The sequence below is a fragment of the Elephas maximus genome, chromosome 20 (genome assembly GCF_024166365.1).
Source record: "Elephas maximus indicus isolate mEleMax1 chromosome 20, mEleMax1 primary haplotype, whole genome shotgun sequence".
NCBI classification, from domain to species: Eukaryota; Metazoa; Chordata; class Mammalia; order Proboscidea; family Elephantidae; genus Elephas; species Elephas maximus.
Window position 1 is genome coordinate 53,602,240 of NC_064838.1, and position 14,073 is coordinate 53,616,312.

Here is a 14,073-nt window from a genome sequence, read left to right on the forward strand (position 1 = left end):
ACAGACTTTTTTTTTTTTGGTAGGGAGGGAACTGGTGCTGCTGGTGGTGATATGGTGAGGGTTCCCCAAATCTGGGATTGGAGCTCAGGCTCTTGGAGGCCGTGGTGTTGCTCAGACTCCTGGACCTTAAAGGACTGGGCAGGATCCTGACTGCTGTCTGTGTATACATTCTGTGTCTTGCTTTGTGACTAATGACTAAGCTCTATGTCTGAGCCTACCTGTGGGTTCTATGTGATGGCCACACGCCAGGTTCTACCCAGGGTTAGACACTTCATCAATGTTCCGATCCATCCCCATGTCAGGATTTCCCACCTCCCCATGACCCCAGACTGATGCCCAGCCCAGCCCTAGTGCACTGCCCATGGGAGGCCAGGTGCAGGCATAGACCAGGGGTGCAGTGCAGTGGTGCCATAACGCACCAGGAAGCAGAATCACAGCCACACCAGTCCTGTGTTAAGTTTGCAGCAGAAGAGCAGCAGGTGCCCAGCTCACCACAAAGGTGCTCATGAGGTGCAGAATCACAGAGTACAACCACTGCCATTGTTTTCTCTGCACATGATGCCACTAAACAGTCTGTTGCAGCACCATCACTACCATCAATGAGTCCTGTAGGTAGTGGCCTCCTTAGTGGCCTTCACCCCCTTTCCCAGGGTCCTCATGGTTCCTACCCTGTGGCTCCAAGTCACAGGATGTGAAAGTAGCCCCACCAGCACCACACACAATGTCAAAAATGGGAATGGTAGGGACCAGTGGGTGGCCAGTCCTGTGAAGCCTCTGACCAATCCATGGACAGGACAGAACAGAACAATGAGGTTGTATGGGCCCAGTCTGAAAGCCAGCCTGCCTGCATGAACCCATGACACTGCTTCCGGGGAAGTCAAGAGAAAGGTAACCAGAGACAGAAGCCAGGCAGCAGCCAGCAAGACCCAGATGCAGCATGGGGAAAGGCAGCATCCAACAGCCTGGCCCATGTGGCACAATGGTACCAACCAATAGTGAGCACAAAGGCAAGAGAGGACACAGTGCTGGTAGCCAGAGCAGCCTCGTGCAGATTCCACAGCAGGGTACAATGTGGAGGACTCAGCAGCAGCAGGGCTGCAGTCAGGGGTGGACGGAGCCCCTTGATCTCGGCATCCAGCACATGCAGGCTGCTGGTGGCCAGGAGCCCACATAGGTGGGGCCACACACGTAAAGGCACAGTACAACCCTGTTGCTGCCCATGCCTAGTAGGCCCTCCAGCAGTATCATACCACCAACACCCAGCCCGCCAATGCCACCTTTCCTGCAGGCTTCCACACCCAGCTCTCTAGACCCCTTGCCATGGCCAGCAACCCCACATAGCCCTTGTCATTGTCCCCACGGGCAAAAGCTGAGGTTGATCACGGGGCTAACTATCTCCAGGAGATCCCTCTGCTCACTGCCATGGCCCAAGTCTGGCTGAGGCTGAGGGGTACTGGTGGGTCCTCCATACCGAGCGTCATGTGAGACTCTGCCCCCATGGCTTTGAGGGTAGAGATGGGCCTACAGGGCTGTTGGGACCCTGCCCCACCTCTGCCTCTGTCTTACTCCCTTCTCTGGCTTGTCTGAACATCTCCCTCCAGCTGGAGACATACACTCCTGCACCCAAGCAATGAAAAGGGAAGGGGTAGCTTATCCACGAAGAGGCAAGGCCGGGGGCTTCTCATAACATTTGCCCTTGCAATCTGTGTATACAAGGCTAGAGAGGCTCTGAGGCTGGGAGAAGACTGCGGATCAATTGTGGGTAAACAGTTTGGAGCCACTGCCAGAAACTGAGGTCTCAGGGACTCTTAAAGGGAGAGGGGCTTTGCAGGGCCCCATACCCTCCCTCCCACAGGAAGTCAGCCAAGATCAGCAGTAGTCCTCTTTCTGTCCTCCTATCCGAGGAGGGTCGCCTACCGCACTACACTATGTTTTCTTCCTGCTCTGTCCTCCCCTGAGGGATCCAGTTGGTGCTCAAACTACAGCAAAGGGACATCTGAGAGCAAGAAAACAGGAGCATCCCCTCGAGATTGCAGCCCAAGTCCTAGCTATGCTCCTCCAGGCTGAGCCTCAAGATTAAGGAGTCAGCTCTCCCTGGAATACAAACTCAAAACTCACAAACTGGAGACAGGATGGCACTTCATCACCCTTGCAGATTGCAGGCTCCAGCTCTGTCATGGGCTGGGGTTCCGAGGGCAATATCTTCTACTGTTACCGAGAAAATTCTCCTTGACCTGCTATCTGGCTGTCAGTCCCAGGCTGCTCCAGTGCCTGCACCTTTAACCTTATCTAGAGCCTCATCAGTTACTCATTACTCCTCCTTCCTTTAGGCATGATGTCTTGACAGTAATGGCAACCAGAGCCATCTACATGTGGGATCCAGCGCCAGTGGGGACCAAAGAGCAGCAGGTAGGCCACAAAGATCTGATGGCTTCATGACCCTCATTCCTCCATTCTCACCAACTCTCCTTAAACCAGAGCACTTTCAAGGGCAGACACACACCCTGACAGGGAGGGGAGGTGGCCGCAGCACCTGTGCATCACAGTCGCTAAGTCTGCTTCTTCTTATTTATTTTTAAAATATATTTAAACAGCAGCAATCACTTCCAAAATGCAAAAAAAAAAATTACAATTTTTAGAATAAAATTAATGTTTATAATGCAAATCAGAAAGAATTGAAGGTACAACTGAGAATCAAATCACACAGCCCTGGGGGCAGTTGGAGAAGTCAAGGCCCACTGGTTGGGGGGCCCAGCTAACAAAAGGACCCCACCTGAGAGGTCTCTATCCCCAAATCATACCCCCCAACTCCCCATTTATGGAGCCAGTGTCCTCTGGGTTAGAGAAGGAGAAGCGGCAAAGAGCTGCCCCTCTGTGGATGATCCCCCAAACCCAGCTCCCCCACCAGAAAGGGACCTGCTAATCGACCTCCTCCATGTTGCTGTAGGTGGGGGCTGGGCAGTCCACAGGGGGGGCGAAGCGCTCAGGGGCTGTCCGCGGGGGGGCCGCCTCGGGGGCCTGGCCAGGGCCTAGTCCCTGCAACAGAATACGAGGACAGGGGTTGGGGGCTGCCCATGATGCTGCCTGGCATCCCGGGGGTGCTGGCTCAGAGCCCTGGCACCCAAGGGAGGGCCCCAAGGCAGGCGCAGACAGCAGCGGCGTTGAGACAGAGAGACGAGATCGGGCCTGAACAGTCTCGCTTTATTAACACTTTAAGTACAGGAAGCAGCTTGGGCAGGGCCAAGCCCCAGGCCAAGGGTCAGGGCAGCAGGATAAATGGACATACAGCTGGACGGATAACCGCCCTAGGACTCTCTGCCCCTGTTGGGGCCTCAGTACCCACCCTCAACCCCCAGATGCATACACTGAGGCCCAAAGCCCAGAGTGGGTCCCCACCAGAGGCAGCCTGGCCTGGTGGGCAGGAAGGTGGGCCAGCTCACAGCAGCTGCCTGCAGGCGAGCTCATCTCCAACGACTCTGGGACACCAGAGGATAGAACACGTTGAGTACGAGGGCCACCAAAGCCGCCATGGTGCCCAGGACAAAGTACCGGAGGCAGCCCTCGTCTGGTGTGGTGGGGCCACGTGGCGGGGGGCCCACCCAGTCTTGGGGCCCCCAGGGACCCAGGGGCCCAGGCCCCTCAGGCACCGGCTCCTCCTCGGCCTCCAGCTCCTGCCAAATCCGGGAAGCCTACAGTGTGCGGAAACGGCCATCAGCACCCGGGGGATGGGGGTACCCAGTGTCCCTGTGACTGCTGGTGCCCAGCCCACCACAAAGGTGCCTGTGATGAGCAGAGTTACACAGAGTGCCGCCACTGCCACAGTCTCCTTTGCACATAATGCCACTGAAGGGTCTGTTCCAGCACCATCACCACCATCAATGAGTCCTATAGGTCTGGCTTATGGAAGACAGAGCTGCCAATCCCTGGGCAATCTCCTGGCTCCCTCCCACCCATGTTCAGATCCTGACCACTGTCTTCTACTGGGATTTCTCTGAGCCTGGACCGGAGAAGGTTCAAGGGAAGAAAGAGAGCAGCAAGGAAGAGCCCAGTTCAGAAAGGAGATATGGCTGTGCCCACCAACTGGGCCTATGGTACCCCACATCGACGAAAGAGACAGAAGACTTCAAAGGCTCAGTGGGCACAGATGCTCACCTGAGAGATGATGACTGCCACCCAGGGCTGTGGCCAGCCCAGATAGGCTCTGCCCTGGGTACACACCAGAACACAGGGATGATGACAAGGGAGGGTCTGTGAGCTGGCTCGTGGGAAGCATGTGGAGGAAAGCTGGGAGAGTGTCAGGTAAGGTCTGTTCATGGCACTATGCCCAGTAAGAGTCACAGCAGTTGATCAGGCTGTGCCAAGTGAGTGCCTATGTGCACACTGGTGGCATGCCAGTGTATGTGCACCTTTGTGAGTGTCCCTAGGGCACGGGATGCTTCTGGCTAAGGCTCTGACGTGAGGGAACTCTGCGATTCTCACAAGCACCAAGGCTTCAGGGGCCTGTGGCTGCAGAAGAGAAGCTGCACCCTCCTCTCCCTTCCAAATCTGTGAGTCAGGCTCCAGTGCCTCACCTGGCTGGCAGCAGCCTCGGCTGTAGGGCCTAGGTCTGGGTGGTGCTCAGAGTGGCCTGCCCGGGGGGGCCTCTCCACAGGAGAGTTCCGCCGGCGGTAGAAGAGCACATAGGCATAACGCGTCACAACCTGGCTCTCATCCACTGTCGTCACTGTGCTGTCATCGAACAAGCGCCAGCCTATAGTGGGGTGGAAAAGGTGTAAACGCAGCCTGTACCACCAATCCTACCGCCTATCCTGTCGGCTGCATATGCCCTCACCCACGTCGCTGCGCTGGCTGCTGCGGTCGTTGGGTAGACGGGCACAGGCGGTATAGTGCCCACCAATCATGCCCCCGTAGTGGTTGATGACAGCATACAGATCGTAGCTGGGCAGCTGCTCCTCCTTCTGGCCAATGCAGAACTTGCTCAGGTCCAGATTCCTGCAGTCCCGTCCAGGAAAAGAGGAGACGGTCAGCAGGTGCCCAGGATACCTACCCTGATCCCATGCCCCAACAATAGTCACAAGGATCCACTGCTCACCGAACAGGGAACTCCACCAAGTCATTGATCTTATCACGCCAAATGAAACTGCGAAAGGAGAACCGTTTGAGCTGTACGATGAGCACGTTTGGCAGGCGCCACAGTAGCAGCTGCTTGGAGGCCTCACGGTGCTGTTTACACTGTGGGCAGTACCTGAGAAGTGACAGGCGTGGAGTCAGGACCAGCAGGTCTCCAATCCACCCTGCCCCACTACCTGCCTGCTGCCCTATTCTCACCAGGCCTCCTCCGGTGCCAGCACCTCAGGCCGTGTAAACAGGTTCAGACACTGGTCCAGGGTGAAGTGGCCAGCACGGGCAGCCTCACCGGCAGAGCCTGGGTCCTCAGCACATTCCAGCTCCTTGGAGGCTACCAAGACAAACTCCTGCAGGCGCTCGTTGTTCCGCCAGACCAGAGCCAGGCTGCAGTCATCACCTAGCTCCAGTGGGGCCTCTCCTAGAAATGGGGAAGGAGAACGGTCATGCAGCTGTGAGGAGCAGCCAGCCCAACCCATCCCACAGTTCCAGCCCGTCCCATGGTTCCAACCCACAGCGACCTTTGTCCTCTAGTCGCTGCTCTCGGTTAGATGCATCGATTTTATAGATGAAGAACTGGGGTGTGTGGGCACTCATGGCTTCGCTTGGATGTTGGTACCCGGGAATGGCAGCTGGAGGAAAACATGGTAATCAGAGCTCCACTGCCAAACAGGGCCTGAACAAGCTTCCCCCAACCTCCACTACGCCATACCAGCTCCCAGAGTCTTTCAGTGGACTCTTACCTTCAGGCCGGGACACTCTCTCACCAGTAGGCAAGGAGACAATCTCAACGGGCCCAGTGGCCAGCATCTCTGAAGAAACCCCGCTGGTGCTGGGCATAGGGCCCCGATCAGGGGCTGACCACACCCGGGGGACCCCTGTATCTCCCTCAGCCACAGAGGTCACCAGCTGGAGCTCAGGAGGCTGGATAGGGTCCCTTTCGCTGTCCCCAGCCTCCAGAGAGCTAGTGGAGAGCAGTGAGGTGCAGCCAGGGCCCTGGGATTCCAAAGCTGTGCGACCAGGCTGGAAAGGTGGCTGGAATACGCTTACTGAGTACCTAGCAATAGACAGCAAAGCAAGGAAGACTCCTGATCAGCCCACCTGGCACCTCTGGACACCTCTGCCACCCACCCACCCCACTCTAGCCCAGCCACTGGGCACTTACCGGGCATAGCCCTCCAGCAGCTGAGCAAGACGGGCATAAGTGAGGCGTGAAGCAGGTACACTGACCAGGAAGGGGTAACCGATGTTCTCAGGGCGGCAGAGGCCTTTGTGATCAGGCCAGTGAGTTTTCTGGCAGAGCCTAGAAGAAAGGGGAGGTGAGGATAGGGCCTTAGCCCTGCCTGCCATGGCTCCACGTTGGGGGCAAGCCTCAGGCCCTGGGAACTGGGTACACCAGCCCTACCTGACCCTGGGCCTAGCATAGTGGGGTAGCAGGTGAGGGCTTAAAACATGTGGAGGAAGGAGCAGGGTGGCAAGTGGTTAGTGGAGAAGGGGGAGGTGGGGGAGAGTATGGGGGTCCTCACTGGTTACAGTAGCCCACGCGATAGCACCGGGTACAGCGCTTCAGCTTCTCATCCTCTGACTGCTGCTTCCGCTGGCAGGCTGCACACTTGGAGATGGGGATGCTGGGCACCTGGGGGCGCTAGGGGTAGGTCGTCTGGCTCAGCAAGGCCAGGCCAGATGGGAGTGCCCCACACACCAGGGCCCTGCCACTGTCAGGTTGGCTCCCGCTCACCTGTTGCACCTCTAGCACCACCACCCGCTCCTTAGCCAACTCCGGTGACAACAGCTCAAAGCAGAGAAGCATGTCGGATGGGGATACAGTGTCCAGCGAGTGGGAGGGCAGGAACATGCGATGAAAGCGATTCTTAATCACCTGGGAACGGAGAACACACAGGTCCCAGGTGAGAATGATCCTTTCCCTAGCCCTGCCCCAAAGCACAAGAAGGCTCGGCCCTGATTTCGGGCCCATGGGGACAAAAGTGGGGTTCATAGCCCAAAAGAGGCACACACTTCTGCCCAATGGAATAAGGAACCTGGCCTATCAGAGAGCCAGAAAAACAGGCCCAAGGCAGGGATCAATCACACCAGTTCTCTATGCTGAGGGCCTCTATCCTGCTAGCAGGGCCTTGCTGGGACTGCAACATGGTTATCATTGAGGGGCCACATTCGAGGAGCCTCTTCCCCACCTTTAACCCCTGAGAAAAAGGGTACTACCAGGCTAGAGGCTAGGAGCCTTTGGCGAGGGCCAGCACATAGATCTGGGATAATATGAGGGACCAATAGGATGAAGGGAGGACCACAGCAGGTAGAGGAACAGTCCCGCGGTTCAAGTTCTTTGTCTAAAGAGGGAAAAGCAGCTGGAGGCCACCACAGAAAAGGGAAAAAACCCTGACAACAGCTGGGAGCTGAGGGCACCTCTGCTGCACAAATGCCTGGTTCCAACCATGCCGCAACCAAGGACGCACTGCCTATTTCGTGCAGTCCGTAAACTCTCATGTGTATACGTACAGATGCCAGAGACTGTGTACACGTGCCTGTATGCTGTAAGTACACACGAGAGTCAAAGAAATGTACCTCAGCCAGACGCAGGTTCTCAGGCTTTACATGGACACTCTGAGAGAGGGAGTCCAACACTTCACTCGCGCTGGAGTTCTCCTTGCTGACACTCACCAGGAACTGTGGTGACAAGGGCAGGGTCAGTGGGGGTGGAGGGGGCAGGTTCCCTGGGACAGTCCAGAGAATGGGGGCTTACTCCTCACCTTGATGGGCTTGCTGTGGGGCTCCCGGGCAAAATAGAAGATGGGGAGAACCTTTTGCTTCTGTGGCAATGGTACCGGCAGGTAGAGAAATGGGTCAAAAGTGATGGAGACCTGCAGATGCACAGTGGTGGCAGTGGGTGGCCGCACAGGGAGTAGGCAGCAAGGCCCTCACAGCCAACCAGCAAACTCTCAGGCTTGAGAAGATGGACCAGGATGGCTCACTGCCCTCCCGAAGAGAGCGATCCCTCTTTCCAGCATTTGAGGCTCTGCTCAACCTGTCACTTTACCAATTTTCCCCTTGCCTACACCCCATGTGTCCTTCCAATCTTACTCATATCCTTGCCACACCTTATACCTGTGTTTGGGCCTGAATATCCCTTTTACCTCATCCGGGAAACATATCCTGCCTGACCTCTTCAGCCCCCACAGGAGCCTAAGGTTGCAGAGCCAGCTTCCTTGCCCATACGTTGCCAAGAAACATCTAAAGATGCTGAACCCAATCAGACCAGGCTAGCTGGGCCAGGCCAGCAGGCCTTTTTCCAGGGGTCCCTCTCTCCCAAGGAGCCCGTCACACCTTGGTGCACACAGGACACACCAGCTTCGATTTGTACTGGCCCTGAAATAGGTCTACGATGAAAGAGTCGTTCCTCATCTTGTGACGCTGCCACGCTTCCTCAGCCACCACCTGAGGGCGAGAGTGGTGAGGACCGAGAAGACCTGAGGGCTGGTGTATGCATGAGGCATACTCACCCTCTGCCCCCTACCCTGACCTCATCGGGCCGCCCATCTGAGTCCACAGTCTCTGTGTAGGGCTTGTTCTGGATGCGGTTCAGATCCTCATGTAGCCCATCTAGCAGGAAAGCCATGAACTCCTGGGCATCGTGCTGCGCGTAGCCTGTGAACTGGCTGGCCTTGCTCGCCACAATGGCCTGGATGCAAAGGCCAAGATGTGAGCACAGAGCCTTAGTACCCACCGTGCACCCAGCTGGTTGACCCTCCCCGCCTCCTCCAGCCAAGAGTGGGAGTAGCTGCAGATCACCTTCAACTTGGAAGGCTGAAAGGCATGGTGGGTGCCCTTCCACAGTGCCCGCAGCAGCACCGCAAAGCCGATGGCAAGCCGCCCACCAGTCCCCAGTGGGTTGTTGTAGTTGATCTCAGCCTCAAAGGAGCGGTCTAGGAACAGCAGTCAAGAAGAGGTGTGAACAGGGGAAGGCACCCCTCTGCCCGCTCCCCCAGGCTTCAGGCCCTGCCCTCACCGTGGAAGAAGTCCCGCAGCTCCCGTGTGTTGGACAGAGACTGGATGACGCTGTTCATGAAGCAAGTGTTGCCTAGATTGACAAGGCCAGTGAAGCCTGGCAGACACACCTTCTTTTCTTCTTCCTCCTCTTCCTCCACACTGTCTCCACTCACAGGACTGTGTGGCATTGGGGGCACCATGCATGTGGGCTTAGGCTGTGCGGGCAACGGGGGTATGAGAGAGTAGCCCTGAGGCTTCCTGGCCTCAGTCCTTGGTTTTCCCTACCCCAGGATTCTCACCGAGGCCAGGTGTGGCTCTGGCTTTGGGGCTACATGTTCCACGGGATTGCGGGCTGCCACACCATCCAGCCCCGTGTCCTCAGTTCGAGCCTTGGGTTTCTCCTTCTCCACAGCCCGGGCTTCCTCCTGACCTGTCAGTGGATGGGGAGCACCGCCTGGTGGGGTTGAATCCAGAGGGGTTGGACCTGTCGGCACGGCAACCTTTGCACCACCCACTGCACCTTAAAAAGGGGGAATGAGGGGGCTGGTGGTTAGCAGCATGTAGGGACCTGGCCGTGCAGGGCTGGGGAATGAAGGGAGCTCGTGTGCAGACCTCGTGCAGCTGGGGCCTCCAGGCCCCCCCAGCGCTGACTCTGCCGCTTACGGAGGCAGATGTCGATGCGAGAGGCCGTGAAACAGAAGGTGCACTGCTCTGGTTCAATCAGGTTCCTACGGGAAAAAGCTAAACTCAGGGACTTAGGTGGAGCAGGTATTGGGCTAGACAGGCCAGGGAGATGGAGCCCAGGATGGAACACAGGGGTGGGGCCGGGCACCACCCACCTGAGCTTCACCTGCCAGCGGAAGATGGTGTGGGGCCCGCAGCCCGTGTGCAGCCTCAGGAAGTTTCCATCCCTACAGGGGCAGAGCAGGGGCAGGGCAGGAGGAAAGGCATGAGATACGCTGTTCAACCTGAGGCACACTGCTTGTCCCGTCTCCTGCCCACCCACTCACCTGGTCTGGAAGATAAGTGTGAAGTCCTGCTCGCGGAAAAGCACTCGAGAAGTGTCCCTGCAGATCTCCTTCACGTACACATGAACCACCACTGAGTCTGGCCCCTTCTCATACGAGTCATTCTTGACAAATGCCAGGCTCACCATGGACTCAGGGTCTGTGTTGGGACCATGGGGCCACCCAAGACAAGTTCTAGTCTATTGCTATACTACTCCCTACCTGCCCACCAACTTTGCAACCCAGCCTGAGGCTCTGCCTGCTCACCCCTGGACCCACCTTTACCATCCACCAAGGTTACATCATCTGCTGCCACTGCCACCTCCTCCCTGGAGCAGTCACTTTTCCCAGTGTCTCTGCTCCGGGCTGTTGCTGGGGAGACTGGGTCATTCCTGGGGGATACTGCCTTCTCTCCTGCCAAAAGGGCTAGACTCTCTTCTGAGTCCAGAAGGCAGGTCTGGTTCAGCAGTGGTACTCGGAGCTGTTCCTCAGCCCCAGCCTATTCATAGAGAGATTGTGGGCAGGATCAGCCCTGTGTCTGGCAGGTGGACCCCGCTATAGTCCATGGCCTCTCCCCCAAACTCCCAACTCCCAGCCAAAGACCCCGCCCTTACCTGGGTGGCTGGCTCAGCCAGGAAGGGTGGGGCATCGCCCCGGGGTCCAGGACCATCCCTGGGCGCTTCCCCCTCGGGCCCTCTGCGGAGATGCACAGCCCTCTTGGCACTGGGCCCTGCCTGGGTCCCGGGGCCAGCCCCCGCGCCTACCTCGCCACGGCCCTGGGCCCGTTTCTGGTTCCGGGCTTCCTGCTTGGCCCGGTGGGGCTCAGGACCTGGCTCCAGGGCAACAGGAGACAGCTCCTGCCCATTCTCCTGGCACCACAGCCCTGGCACCAGCTCCTGGGTCCCTAGAGGTTTCTTCTGTCAAAGATACAGCAGTCAGGCCCTGCTCACTCTGAACATCCCCACCCTATCATGCCCCAGAACTCACCAGGAGAGAGGGCCACGTAAGCAGAGGCACCTTCTTGGGCAGCGCTAGCTGCAGGAGACCACCCTTGCGGGCCTGCACTTTGGTGCAAGAACTTTCGATCTCAGCGTAGAAGACACCACCCCACTGCCGACCATCTGGAGATGGAGTGGGGGCAATGAACTGGGGCAGGGGATATGAAGGGACTCAAATGTATCTCTGGGCTCTGAGGTCAGGACAGATGGACACACCTGGAAGCCTCACCACACAGTCAGTGTCTGTGAATGCAGCATCCACCTCTTCTAGCCGCAGAGCACCCGCTCCCACACGCAGCTTAACAATCACCTCGTCTGCATTCTGCTTCCAATCAAGCAACAACTCTGTAAGGAGTATGGCAAAAACATCATGAGGGTCTCCACCAGCTCCTGAAAGGGATAAGCAGGTACAACAGACCCAGCCCTAACAGGACTGCTCCAGAACAGAGTTACACCTCCTGAGTTCCCTCCCCTCTACTAGTGCCCCTTTTGGGCCCATTCATTACTCACCCTCTTTGGTCTGCTCCTCCCGAGGACTGGACACTGACTCCGACAACAAAGGAAAGAACAAGGAGACCATGATGGGGAGGCAGTCTCCAAGGCACTACCACCCCACCAAGGACCATCTTCAGGATCTTGGCCAATTAACCAGGCCTCAAAGTTGAGGCTCTACCCATCCTGCCATGGCTCCTTCTCTCAGCATCAGACCAATACAGAGAGAACAGGAAAAAAAAAGTCGCCTCTTCAAGAACACGCGGCTTCTTACCAACACCCAACCCCAATCCCCAGTTCTGTAAACTCAACAAAGGTGGGGGAGGGGGGAGAGAAGGCTGTGAGCACCCTGGGTATATCACTCCCACCTCTCCTAGGATCTCCATCCTTGCTCTCCTGGTTTGCTCGATCCTTCTGCTTCTTCTTACTAGTGGCCTCTTCCAGTCCTGGTGGCCCTCTCCTTGGGCCCGTAGCACTGGCCCCGCCAGACATCTTGAGCCGCTTGGTTGACAGCCAGAGTGCCCCAGGGTCGGCAACGGCGTCTGGGTCAGGGCTGCGGCGCTTCCTTCCTGGCCCAGCTATCTTGGCAACTCTTTGTGGCCAAATTCTCCAGCAAGGAACTGACAGCCTAATGAGAAAAGACCAGTGATCACTGCTAAGGCCCAACTATTTGCTCCTTGGCTGCAGCCAGGCCTCAGTAACCCAGGACACTCCTAACCCTACAGAGTAATACCTCCTGGCCACCTGAAATAGCCCTAGACTCCCTCAAGGTATTCTGAATGGAGAATAAATAATGCAGCAAGTATTACTAGTCAAGCCTCCCCATCGCCTGCCATAACAGACCCAGAAAGCTGGAAGCCTGGCCGACGAGGAACCAGGTCAAGGCGGCTATGGCCTGGGCCTAGGCTTCTCCACCACTCTGGAGAGAAGCCATGGCTCCAGCCCACAGGGCTGGTGCTCTGGGCAGGGTGCTCACTTTTCCTTCACTCTCACTGGCTGCTTAGTCACCACCCGAGAAGTAGGAGGTGGAGGAGGAAGACAGGAAAGGAGGAGACAATCAAGCAGCAGGAGGATCAGGCTCTGTGGTTGAGAACAGGCCCAACCCAGGTGCTGCCGCTGCCCAGCCAAGGTCCTGTAGCCAAAGCGCTCCCACCTGCCTGCTAACACCTCCCACCCTTGCCAGAACCTGCTCCAGAACCTTGCCAGAACCTGTGCAATGCTCAGTTTTTTTTTCCCGCCCAAGACAGGTTTCTCTCCCCATCCATTATGCCAAACAGTAAAGGGCCTGCAAAGGCTAGGCTGAAAAAGGTAAAAGAATCCAGATGCCACCCCACCCCTTCAGCACCATTCTTCTCCCAGGCAGGAAGGGGCATATGAGACTGGAACAGGCATCATCCCCTTGCTCCCAGGTCCCCTCACGCATCAGCTCAGAGCCACAAACACCTTCCACCCAGTTTCCCACAGAAGAGCCAGTGGATTCTGAGCCATTTCTCCATCCAAAACGGAATTCCTCAAAACCAGATACTGAGATGAGGGTAAGGATAAACCATGGATCTAGGACACCTGACAGCCTCAAGTCTGCCTGAGCCAGTAACAGGACAGAATGACTAATCTGTGCTCCCCAAGGTGTGTGCATGTTGCGGGGGAGGGGCAATCCTTCTTCTAGTCAGATGTGGTGCTGAAGGGCTGGACTGAATGACGGCCGGTTCAGAGCCAAGGGGTGAACACCTGCCGCCTCCTCACACCCAAAAAAGGTCCCGGCCAAAGGCCGCATCCCTCACGCATCCTCGGGGGGCATGGAGGCGGGGAAGGGGCCGTCCGGAGACCTGAGCCAGCCTCATGCGACCGCGCCGGGATACTGACCACAGAACAGTCCCTCGGCCGGACTGCGACCGACCTCCAGCCTCCGAACCCCGGGCCCATTACCACCTCCTGTAGGAAGCCGCCTTTGCTCGCCGCCAGCCCCCTTGGAGAAAGGAGGCCGGCCACGGGCGTAGCGTAACGGCCCCGCCGGCATCTGCGGGCCCGGCGCGCCCCGGGGCTCGAGGGGACGGGGCTGGCACGGCCCGTGACCTTGAACAGGCCTCCCCGGGCCCGCGCCGCGGCCTTCGCCGTTCCGGCCAGACGGGCGGCTGGCTGCCCGTCCCACTCACCGAGCAAGGCCGCCGCCACCAGCCCTCGTCGGGCCCTGGCAACCTGCTCTCGGTTCCGGTTCCGGCGTTGGGTCGGTTCCGGTTCCGGCGCGCCCCTAGCCCGTCCCGGCACCGCCGCCGCCGCCTCAGTGGCTTGTTTTGTTTCGATTTATAGTTACGGCTGAGAGAGGTGGAGCGCCGAGCTGGTGACGAACTTCCGGCGGGAAAGGGACAGGCAGCTCCCGGCAGCTCCGGGGCGGGCCCGAGAGGAGGGGCCAGGGACAGGCCCCAAGTTCCACCCAGAGACCCCGCCTGTCC

General features: G+C 57.8%; 1 protein-coding gene across 9 annotated transcripts; it reads right to left on the bottom strand.

Moving 5' to 3' along the window:
* Positions 1–2,557: 2,557 nt before the first annotated feature.
* On the bottom strand, positions 2,558–13,870 carry USP19 (ubiquitin specific peptidase 19). Of its 9 annotated transcripts, none has more exons than XM_049861801.1 (27): positions 13,777–13,870; positions 11,992–12,251; positions 11,642–11,674; positions 11,348–11,476; positions 11,121–11,254; positions 10,748–11,050; positions 10,413–10,632; positions 10,137–10,293; positions 9,966–10,037; positions 9,739–9,854; positions 9,426–9,646; positions 9,146–9,341; positions 8,929–9,062; positions 8,660–8,818; positions 8,464–8,574; positions 7,890–8,000; positions 7,705–7,806; positions 6,863–7,003; positions 6,651–6,769; positions 6,290–6,427; positions 5,868–6,181; positions 5,646–5,756; positions 5,329–5,545; positions 5,093–5,245; positions 4,832–4,992; positions 4,572–4,750; positions 2,559–3,036 (listed from the first exon to the last, which is right to left on the bottom strand). In XM_049861801.1, the coding sequence occupies exons 2-27, from the start codon at positions 12,113–12,115 to the stop codon at positions 2,920–2,922; spliced, it is 3,972 nt and encodes a 1,323-aa protein (XP_049717758.1). In that variant the 5' UTR covers positions 12,116–12,251; positions 13,777–13,870; the 3' UTR covers positions 2,559–2,919. The 9 variants fall into 9 exon arrangements, with proteins under 9 accessions (XP_049717761.1, XP_049717758.1, XP_049717754.1 ...); XM_049861799.1 differs by lacking the exon at positions 2,559–3,036 and adding an exon at positions 3,044–3,689; XM_049861804.1 differs by lacking the exon at positions 13,777–13,870 and having other exon boundaries at positions 2,558–3,036; positions 9,426–9,640; positions 10,748–11,047; positions 11,992–12,218.
* Positions 13,871–14,073: the final 203 nt, after the last annotated feature.

Excerpts from the sequence above, each read along its gene's own strand:
- USP19 (XM_049861799.1), bottom strand. The coding sequence starts at position 12,115 with ATGTCTGGCGGGGCCAGTGCTACGGGCCCAAGGAGAGGGCCACCAGGA. Across the intron at positions 9,063-9,145 it reads GCTGCGGGACTTCTTCCACG|ACCGCTCCTTTGAGGCTGAG; the intron begins GTGAGGGCAGGG and ends TGCTGTTCCTAG. Across the intron at positions 5,546-5,645 it reads GCAGCGACTAGAGGACAAAG|GAGAGGCCCCACTGGAGCTA; the intron begins GTCGCTGTGGGT and ends CCCCATTTCTAG.